The following is an 11421-nucleotide window of genomic DNA, read 5'->3' as shown; positions in this document are numbered from 1 at the left end:
GCTTTTCGACAGCCACGGAGACTTGAGCATAGTATCCGAGCACACCGGGATGCTCGATTAGCACTAGCTGTCATCACTCTCCATCCATCATCCCAACCTCTTAAAGAATGGAAAAAGATCGATGTTGCAATATGTCACTTGTTCATTCCATGTCTACAAGAATTAGTTTGGTTCCTAAAAATCATAGAGGTCATGCAAAATACCAGATGTAGTAGTTATCAATGCGGGGTGTATTCATTGTTGCATCAACTAATTTGATGAACGTTATATTATTAACCTTTCATGTAATGGGTAAAAAATGTTCCATGAAGCTTTGTCTTGTCAAAATTTTAGAAATTGTTCTTGTGTGACTTGAGCCTTATTTCATGCTATAGAAACACCATCTACAATATTTAAGTAACACTTTCCCCTGTGTCAAATTAAGGCCGGCGTCACACTCGGCGTAAGACAATATGGTCCGTATTTTACGGCCGTACTACGGCCGAAATACGGTGAAATGTTCCCAAAATAGTGATCCGTAGTCAGGGTGTGTCAGCGTATTTTGCGCATGGCATCCTCCGTATGTAATCCGTATGGCATCCGTACTGCGAGATTTTCGCGCAGGCTTGCAAAACCGACATCTAATGGATTTATGTGCTCAAATGTTCATTAAAACATATATACAGTATGTATATATATATATGTCATTGAGACACATATATATATATATATTCTGTATTTATATTTCATTCAGCGCGATATCTGTGAACAGCCGGTAATTCAATTGCCGGCTTTTCATTTCTCCTTCACAAACCCGACAGGATATGAGACATGGTTTTCATACAGTAAACCATCTCATATCCCCCTTTTTTTTGCATATTCCACACTACTAATGTTAGTAGTGTGTATGTGCAAAATTTCAGCGCTGTAGCTGCTAAAATAAAGGGTTAAATCGCGGAAAAAATTGGCGTGGGCTCCCGCGCAATTTTCTCCGCCAGAATGGTAAAGCCAGTGACTGAGGGCAGATATTAATAGCCAGGAGAGGGTCCATGGTTATTGGCCCCCCCTGGCTACAAACATCTGCCCCCAGCCACCCCAGAAAAGGCACATCTGGAAGATGCGCCTATTCTGGCACTTGGCCACTCTCTTCCCACTCCCTGTAGCGGTGGGCTATGGGGTAATGAAGGGTTAATGCCACCTTGCTATTGGAAGGTGACATTAAGCCAGATTAATAATGGAGAGGCGTCAATTATGTTACCTATCCATTATTAATCCAATTGTAGGAAAGAGTTAAAAAACACACACACACACACGATTAAAAAGGATTTTAATGAAATAAACACAGCGGTTGTTGTAATAATTTATTGTTCTCGCAATCCATTTGCAGGCCCTCACTTGGCAAAATAATTAACGCACAATATACATACCTTCTGATGTCAGATCACGTCCCACGAAGTAATCCATCTGAAGGGGTTAACTAATATTACAGGCAGAGCTGCGATAAACCACTCGCTCGTGCCTGTAATCCCTGGGTGCTGAAAGGAAAGCTGGATCTGTACTTACATTGAGTCGCGGTGATGCGCCCCTGCTGGATGTTCTCATGAACTGCAGCCTGGGAACTTTTTCCCACGCTCCAGGTCATATGAGGACATCCACCAGGGGGCGCATCACCGCGACTGAAGGAAATGTAGGTCAATGACCTACATTTCATTCATTCGCCGGGGATTAGCAGGGCTCCTGCCTGTAATATTAGTTAACCCCTTCAGATGGATTACCTCGTGGGACGAGACGGTTCACCAGAAGGTATGTATCTTGTGCGTTTATTATTTTTCCAAGCGAGGGTCTGCAAATGGATTGCGAGAACAATAAATTATTACAACAACCGCTGTGTTTATTTCATTAAAATCCTTTTTAATCATGTGTGTGTGTTTTTTAACCCTTTCCTACAATTGGATTAAAAATGGATAGGTGACATAATTGACGCCTCTCCATTATTAATCTGGCTTAATGTCACCTTCCAATAGCAAGGTGGCATTAACCCTTCATTACCCCATAGCCCACCGCTACAGGGAGTGGGAAGAGAGTGGCCAAGTGCCAGAATAGGCGCATCTTCCAGATGTGCCTTTTCTGGGGTGGCTGGGGGCAGATGTTTGTAGCCAGGGGGGGGCCAATAACCATGGACCCTCTCCTGGCTATTAATATCTGCCCTCAGTCACTGGCTTTACCACTCTGGCGGAGAAAATTGCGCGGGAGCCCACGCCAATTTTTTCCGCCATTTAACCCTTTATTTTAGCAGCTACAGCGCCCAAATTTTGCATACACACACTACTAACATTAGTAGTGTGGAATATGCAAAAAAAATGGGGATATGAGATGGTTTACTGTATGTAAACCATGTCTCATATCATGTCGGGTTTGTGAAGGAGAAGGAAAAAGCCGGCAATTGAATTACCGACTTTTCACTAACACCGCTGCGTATTTCTCGCAAGTCACACTGCTGGTCCGTGTGGAATCCCTATTTTTCTCGCCCCCATAGACTTTCATTGGCGTATTATTTGCGCAATACGCTGACAAACGCAGCATGCTGCGATTTTGTACGGCCGTAGAAAGCCGTATAATACTGAACCGTAATATACGGCTAATAGGAGCAGCCCCATTGAGAATAATTGTGCCGTATGTAATGCGAGTTTTACGGACGTAGTTTCTGCGCTCTTACGTCCGTAAAACACGCATGTGTGACGCCGGCCTAAGAGGAAAGAATTTTAAAAAGGAAAAAAAAAATTGGGACAATTGACCTAAGTTAAAATAGATTAGTAACATTTCATAAAACAGAAGGTAAAAATTGCAACATGCTGGGGAAATCGAACACCCCAAGGAAATCAATAGAACACATACCGAACGCTGGGCCTAAGGGAATAGGTCATAAACAGGGATGCAAATATCTCCAAATGTAGAATGTTTGAGTCCTAACCATTGCTGGGGTCCGACCTCTAGGACCCCCAGCAATCCCAAGAATAGGACTTCAGAGCGCCATCTTGAATGCAGCAGAAGTCTATGGGACTGATAGAAATAGACAATACTCTATTGGCTCAAGGAAGACACTGATGAGGTGGATTTTAGTAAAAAAAACCACAGATTTGTAATCAGCCGGCGTCGGATTTAGACGTAAACCAGTCAAGTCGCAGATGTAACATTTCACATTTATTTCCCAACAGTTGTAAGATGTGTTAGGTTGCAGGGAGCATGCACCAAAATATTTAGTTTTAACATCAAATTAACATACAGGCTGCTAATTCAGGGATCGTCCCTTAAAGGCTATGGACACCTTTGACATGGGTTTGCTATGCAGGTATGGTTACCTTTACTTAATAAAGCTGCACAAAGTTTTATTCTGCAATCTTCATTCATTTTCAGACCACCTGATATGCAGCATTCAATTTAATCAAAATTCCAGATTTTTCCCTCCCAGTAATATAGGCTGGAAATTAGTTCCCTATGTATCCATGGTGCTACTGCCTTCGTTTGCTCATATATCAGAACAGTTTCTATCCTACACTTATTTAGCCATCATATCATCTCCTTTTCTATAATGTTCTATGCCCTCCCTGAGGCTGTAGATGCTTTCCTCTCTTTCTACTATTGACATTTCTATACAATCCCATCCCTTTTGCTACATTTAACACTGTGAAAAGCAAGGTAGGAGCAGAGGGTTATCAGAACCTGGAGCCTTGGTGGATCTGCCACACTTTGCAAAAGAATGGAGCTAGATAGAGGACTTCCAGGCATCTGCAGCAGCCAAATGGCAAAACCATTTTTCATTGAAAACTAGAAATGAGAAAATCAATTTGCAGGACTACGTTCCATTGTCCAGGCGAGTAATCTGTGACCGCTGGACGAGAGTCCCTGGCATTCCCAGCTCTCCTTTTAATTGGCTGTGAGGACGTGACGTCGCATGCGTCTTGCGGAAATAATGACGTTACATCAGCTCGGCTAATCAAAAGAGCTGGGAATGCCGGGGAGCCTCTGATCACTGATCTGGCCCTGCAAATCGACTGTCGCGTGGAAAAGGAAATTGCTTAACTTTGCATTTAGGAAACAAATGGGCCATACAAAAAAAATTGTGCAAAAGTGAACACATCCTTTAAACTGTGCACCAAAATTGGTGGAGAAAGGTTGAACTTGATACATGGACCTAGGTATTTTTCAACCTATGTAACTATGTAATTCCTACGAGCATAAAAACATGTCCATGTCCCAATGTCTCTATGACCAACACTTTCTTATTTTCTAGAATCGAGGCTGCTTGAAATGTTTAATATCTTAGTCTAGATCTAGTCGAGCAATAAAAACGAATGAGGAAAAATTGTACAATATTGTAATACTGCTGGTGGTAACGGGAAAGTACAGAGGTGCACAAACTTTTCCTATTTAACAGAGGGCAAACTACCAGATTGTACTACTTTAGGGGGGGTCACATATACAGTGCATGTCATAGATTGCCTCAAACACACAGAACCTGGCAGGGAGATCCCATGTTCCTGTTAACTGCCCCCACAGAGTGCCCCATTGAAGTTCAACTGCAAGAATTAAAGGGGCTGTCAGATAATAATTATATTTATATTGTGCCAACATATTCCGCAGCACTTTATTATTGAGGGGGAATTTAAGGACCACGTGAAAACAAGTCATCACCGAGTGTAATGCCACGGTAGCACCGTACGCAGTGAAGAGGCAGTGACCCACAAAGTTCAAACACAAAAGTCTCTTTAATGTGTTACTTCACACATATAGGTGCATAGCATTTTATAGCACACGTCATCAAAGTTCAATACACACAGTTGCATCTCGTCTCAGTGCCCGTTTCATAGCACTATACATCATACAGTTGTGGCCAAAAGTATTGACACCCCTGCAGTTCTGTCAGATAATACTCAGTTTCTTCCTGAAAATGATTGCAAACACAAATTCTTTGTTATTATCTTCATTTAATTTGTCTTAAATGAAAAAACACAAAAAGAATTGTCCTAAAGCCAAATTGGATATAATTCCACACCAAACATAAAAAAGGGGGTGGACAAAAGTATTGGCACTGTTCGAAAAATCATGTGATGCTTCTTTAATTTGTGTAATTAACAGCACCTGTAACTTACCTGTGGCACCTAACAGGTGTTGGCAATAACTAAATCACACTTGCAGCCAGTTGACATGGATTAAAGTTGACTCAACCTCTGTCCTGTGTCCTTGTGTGTACCACATTGAGCATGGAGAAAAGAAAGAAGACCAAAGAACTGTCTGAGGACTTGGGAAACCAAATTATGAGGAAGCATGAGCAATCTCAAGGCTACAAGTCCATCTCCAAAGACCTGAATGTTTCTGTGTCTACCGTGCGCAGTGTCATCAAGAAGTTTAAAGCCCATGGCACTGTGGCTAACCTCCCTAGATGTGGACGGAAAAGAAAAATTGACAAGAGATTTCAACGCAAGATTGTGCGGATGTTGGATAAAGAACCTCGACTAACATCCAAACAAGTTCAAGCTGCCCTGCAGTCCGAGGGTACACCAGTGTCAACCCGTACTATCTGTCGGCGTCTGAATGAAAAGGGACTGCATGGTAGGAGACCCAGGAAGACCCCACTTCTTACCCCGAGACATAAAAAAGCCAGGCTGGAGTTTGCCAAAACTTACCTGAAAAAGCCTAAAACGTTTTGGAAGAATGTTCTCTGGTCAGATGAGACAAAAGTAGAGCTTTTTGGGCAAAGGCATCAACATAGAGTTTACAGGAGAAAAAAGAGGCATTCAAAGAAAAGAACACGGTCCCTACAGTCAAACATGGTGGAGGTTCCCTGATGTTTTGGGGTTGCTTTGCTGCCTCTGGCACTGGACTGCTTGACCGTGTGCATGGCATTATCAAGTATGAAGACTACCAACAAATTTTGCAGCATAATGTAAGGCCCAGTGTTGAGAAAGCTGGGTCTCCCTCAGAGGTCATGGGTCTTCCAGCAGGACAATGACCCAAAACACACTTCAAAAAGCACTAGAAAATGGTTTGAGAGAAAGCACTGGAGACTTCTAAGGTGGCCAGCAATGAGTCCAGACCTGAATCCCATAGAACACCTGTGGAGAGATCTAAAAATGGCAGTTTGGAGAAGGCACCCTTCAAATATCAGGGACCTGGAGCAGTTTGCCAAAGAAGAATGGTCTAAAATTCCAGCAGAGCATTGTAAGAAACTCCTTGATGGTTACCGGAAGCGGTTGGTCGCAGTTATTTTGGCTAAAGGTTGTGCAACCAAGTATTAGGCTGAGGGTGTCAATACTTTTGTCTGGCCCATTTTTGGAGTTGTGTGTGAAATGATCAATGTTTTGCTTTTTGCTTCATTCTCTTTTGTGTTTTTTCATTTAAGACAATTTAAATGAAGATAATAATACCAAAGAATTTGTGATTGCAATCATTTTCAGGAAGAAACTGAGTATTATCTGACAGAATTGCAGGGGTGTCAATACTTTTGGCCACAACTGTATGGCTTTTAGATTGCAGTCCCTAAACATGCCATATTACAGTCTCCAAACACAGCTTCACATGTTGCAGACACTACACATGCCAGTCCTCCTCTGCACCATCCTGCACCGCTGTATCACAGACTCTTTACTCACACATCCCAGGATATCCACCGGATAGCAGCCGGGCACCATATCCACCTGTTTGCAATCGTTACACATGCCAGTCCTCTTTTGGGCACAGGACATCCACCTCCGGGCACAGGACTGTCCACATCCGACTCCTTCAGGCACAGGATATCCCCCTCCGGGCACAGGACTGTCCACATCCGACTCCTTCGGGCACAGGACATCCACCTCCAGGCACAGGACTGTCCACATCCAAGACCAGTTACCAAGGACAACTTGCGTCGCTGTATACGCTGCGGGTGCCAGGCTATTCAGCTGCCATAGCTGCTGGCTCCGCTGGCCTGTGCTGCTTCACACATACAGCCAGCACTCTGCAGGCCTCTGCTGTGCACAACACCAGACTGACACTGACTTGCACCTGACACACCCATACCCCTTACTGCAGGGTTTTTAACAAACAAACCTGTGGCTTTCAACCACATGAAAACCCGGACCGGAAATCTGTGACTGCCATACACACCTATGGACTTCATCCGTCTCCATGCACAACCTGGGGAGAACACACAGCGACCCCTACCTGTGATAAGAGTCACTGCCTCACACTAGCTCTCAGATAGATGATCACACGTTGACTGGTGGAGGTTCCGACCACTGGGGCCCGTGCCGATCGTCAGAAGGGGGCACTTTTACCCTTGTTAGAATAAACCAGCAGTGCACACCCTCAGCCGCAGCTCCATTCATTCTGTACGGGGCTGCACCAGTCATTTTCTAGAAGTCCCATGGAGGATGAATGGAGCGGTGGTTGGACATTCAGTCTTTTGTTCCATTTTGTAAAGTGCCCATCAGGGATAAAAATTCCCCAGTGCCGGTCCAAGATGATAACTTGTTTTCACTGGACAACCCCTTTAATGGTGAGGTCTCCTACACACTGTCATACAAAAAAGGGATTAAGGTTTCGCAAGGCTGATTTAATGTCCTTGTTTGTGACCCCAAAATTTGCTGCGTATAAACACCTAGTATAATCCAAATTTGGATCTTTTTGACACTTGTGGGCGTTCTTCTCACTGGTGACACAAGGAGACACTCTCATGTGTATCCTTCAATCTACCATCTCAACAATACATATATATACACACAAACACACACACATCAGTCTTACACACCAACAATGACTACTTTCGGCGTTTAAGGGTGTCGTACTGCTCCTCTCATTTTGCATCCACAGATGGCACGGCAAGCAGGGTCTTGACGACTGCCAATACAACCATCGACTGTCATCACTTGTCATCCATGTGCCTTATTCTAACCTCCTGGGTGTTGGCGGCATCAGTTTCGCCCGACTTTCAAACACTCGTTGCGGAAATGAGAGGGGCTACTCAATCCCAAAAAAAACACAAATGCTACATGAACTTTCTCTACCATTGTGAACACAATGAACTACAAGTTTAAGAAGGTTTCAGGAAGCTTTTCTTCTCATATAATGACAACATTTTCCACATTGTGAATTCCCTCATGATACAGAAGATGTCTTTGGGTTGGGAACCTTTCGCCACACTCCGAACACGAAAATGGTTTCGACCTGACGTGAATTCTCCTGTGAAGGAAAAAATTGAAATACGAGCGGAACCTTCTACCGCATTTAATGCATCCGAAACGTTTTGTTCCCAGGTGAATTCTCTGTAGCATCCCGGAAATGGTGATCATATATCCATCCTGACCGCACTGGGCGAGTTCTTTATACCTCGTCTGAACCATTTTGGTGGCGATAGGACTAATCTTGGTGTAGATCAGATTTGACCTATTCTGAAGACAAGCAAAAATCCTCTGCCCTAAATGAATTTTCTCGTGTCTTCTGAGATTCGAGCGCCACAGAAATTTCCTCCCACATTCTTGACATACCATAGGTTTCTCATTGGCATGCACCTTCAGGTGCCTGGTGAGGTTCGATTTCCACCCAAAACATCTTCCGCACGCGAGACATTTGAAGGGCTTCTCTTTCGAGTGAACCTTTTGATGGCTGCGGAATTTAAATTTGCAGGTGAAGGTGACCCCGCATTCTCCGCACATGAGAGTCTTCAGTCTTTTATGGATTCGTTGATGCTTTTTTAGCTCTAAACAACTATTGAAATAATTTCCGCACTCTAAACACGGAAACAGCTTGACCACCGTGTGGATCTCGTCGTTGCTCACGTAGTAGACGTTCTTGGTGAACAGTTCGGCACATTCATTGAGTGTTCGGGGGTCCACGTTAGAGCTTGAAGGTGCGTTAACTAAAAACGGTTTGCATCCTTTACCTCCGACGTGGACCCTCTGATGTCGCTTCAGATTAGAGTTCCAGCCGAAACGTTTCCCGCATTTCATACACTGGTAGGGTTTCTCACCAGAATGAGTCTTCAGGTGACTCTTCACCTTGGAACTCGAAGAGAACTGTTTTCCACATTCGGGACAGGAAAACGCCCCCTGCGACGAGTGGAGCTTCTCGTGCTTCCTGAGTGACGTGATACACGAGAAGGTCTTTCCACACTCGAGACAAGGAAACGGTCTGAATTCGGTCTGGATTTCCTCCCAGGTGTCTCCGTTAAGACATCTCGTGATCACGTCTTCCTTCGTGTGAATCTTCAAATGTCTTTTAAGATTCGACTTCCAGTTAAAACTTTTCTCGCATTTCATACAAGGAAACGGTCGCTCTTGTACGTGGGTTTTAAAATGGGCGTGAAGTTGGAAAATGGATGAGAAGTACATTCCACATTCTGAACACTGAAGCGGTTCGCTTTTTGGCACGGCGTGAAATGAATAGTCATCATCGAGATCACGTGTAGGGGAGGCCTGCTCCGCTTTTATGCTGTGTGTCAGCTGATGGGAGATGCAGGAGGATTTACTATTGAAGCTCTCACCGCATTCGTGACAATGATATTTGTTTAACGACAGGTTTAGGGGGGCTGGAATTGAGTTTTCAGTCATTTTTGAAGGTCCGAAATATTTTTGAATTGAACTTTTTGACTATCGTGGAGGATCAATGTTCCATATGAAATGTTGCCGACAGAAGAGAGAATTCGATGAGCTGCAGAAAAAACTGCGACATCTTCAGGCTGATACAAAAAGAAAAAAAATAATTAGTATTTTACCGTACATGAGCATAAAACCAATGGGACCTCCACCGATCCCGAGAATGTCTAATCTATGTGTATATCCAGTCCTCATGTACATCTCGTCATCACGTACATCGATATCCATTAAAGATACAGCGTGTGTATATATATATATATAAAAATGTATCTCCAGTCCTTCTGCACATGTATATAATATACACATATATCGTCCTCACATACATCTAATTTATGGGTACATCCAGTCCTCGTATACATCTTGTCCCAACATACCTTTATATCCAGTCCTCCTGCACATATATATTATAATTATATATATATATATATATATATATATATATATATATATATATATATATATATACACATATACACACACACACACACACACACATTATCTTCACATGGATATATACATAAATTAGATGTATATGAGGATGATGTATATACGGTACATATACGGTATATATATATATATATATACATACATACACACACACACACACTTTCTATCATCACATGGATGTATACATAAATGAGATGTATATGAGGATGATATATATATATATATATATATATATATATATATATAGATGTGTAGGAATTATATATGTACATATATTAGTAATAATATATATATTTATTTATCGTCCTCACATGGCTAATCTATATGTCCAGTCCTCATATACATCCATTATATATATTGTCCCCACCTCCCATGCACCCATTATATGTGGCCGGTCCTCATACACATCCATATATGTGGTGTCCTTATATACATGTATAATGGATGTATACATCCAGCCCTCATACATATTGTCCTCATAGACTTCCATGCCATATGTATACATCCAGTCCTCACAGCCTTCCATTATACACATCCATAGACACACACATGCCCAGTCCTGGCTACCTGGCTGCACGGAGGAGCAGCACTCACATCTGCAGACCATCACTGCTCCCATCACTGCAGACGTCTCCCGTCACGCCACCCAAACTTCGATCACAACAAGCCAATGCCTGCACCTCGCTGAGGATCATGGGTCATGTAGTGCAGAAGAAAGATAGGACCAGGCAGCGTAATAACTACACTGCGCATGCGTGGAGACCGAGCTGTGTCCCGGGTCCCCGGCGCGTCGGCTTCCTGCGCATTGGTGACCTGCTTCCTGTTCTCCCGCCGATGACCAATGACCACTGCATGGGACAAATGGACTAAAGGAGCTATGATGACGTCATGCTCATGTGACCAGGCTAGGTGCTGCAGTCAGTGCTTTTGCATGGAATGGAAGAAATGGCCACATGTGGAGGATCTGCAGGAAAGGTTACAGCACCGGGGGCTAGAGGGGACAGGCAGTGTGTGTGATAGAGGGGTACATGGGGGGCAGGCAGTGTGTGTGATAGAGGGGTACATGGGGGGCAGGCAGTGTGTGTGATAGAGGGGTACATGGGGGCAGGCAATGTGTAATAGAGGGGTACATGAGGGGCAGGCAGTGTGTGTGATAGAGGGGTACATGGGGGCAGGCAGTGTGTGATAGAGGGGTACATGGGGCAGGCAATGTGTAATAGAGGGGTACATGGGGGGCAGGCAGTGTGTGTGATAGAGGGGTACATGGGGGCAGGCAGTGTGTGTGATAGAGGGGTACATGGGGGCAGGCAGTGTGTGTGATAGAGGGGTACATGGGGGGCAGGCAGTGTGTGTAATAGAGGGGTAC

General features: G+C 43.8%; 1 protein-coding gene across 3 annotated transcripts; it reads right to left on the bottom strand.

Moving 5' to 3' along the window:
• Positions 1-6439: 6439 nt before the first annotated feature.
• On the bottom strand, positions 6440-11018 carry LOC143805785 (uncharacterized). Of its 3 annotated transcripts, XR_013221322.1 has the most exons (3): positions 10623-11018; positions 6831-9691; positions 6440-6778 (listed from the first exon to the last, which is right to left on the bottom strand). XR_013221322.1 is itself a non-coding variant. In XM_077285450.1 (2 exons), exon 2 carries the CDS (start codon positions 9561-9563, stop codon positions 8076-8078), a length of 1488 nt encoding a protein of 495 aa, XP_077141565.1. In that variant the 5' UTR covers positions 9564-9691; positions 10623-11018; the 3' UTR covers positions 6440-8075. The 3 variants fall into 3 exon arrangements, 2 of the variants coding, with proteins under 2 accessions (XP_077141565.1, XP_077141567.1); XM_077285450.1 differs by having other exon boundaries at positions 6440-9691; XM_077285452.1 differs by having other exon boundaries at positions 6440-9691; positions 10650-11018.
• Positions 11019-11421: the final 403 nt, after the last annotated feature.

This window comes from Ranitomeya variabilis, chromosome 2 (genome assembly GCF_051348905.1).
Source record: "Ranitomeya variabilis isolate aRanVar5 chromosome 2, aRanVar5.hap1, whole genome shotgun sequence".
In the NCBI taxonomy this organism is placed as follows: domain Eukaryota; kingdom Metazoa; phylum Chordata; class Amphibia; order Anura; family Dendrobatidae; genus Ranitomeya; species Ranitomeya variabilis.
This window is presented reverse-complemented; position numbering and strand designations above follow the sequence as displayed.

Bases quoted from the DNA above. Each gene is read 5' to 3' on its own strand.
- LOC143805785 (XM_077285450.1), bottom strand. From the start codon at position 9,563: ATGACTGAAAACTCAATTCCAGCCCCCCTAAACCTGTCGTTAAACAAA.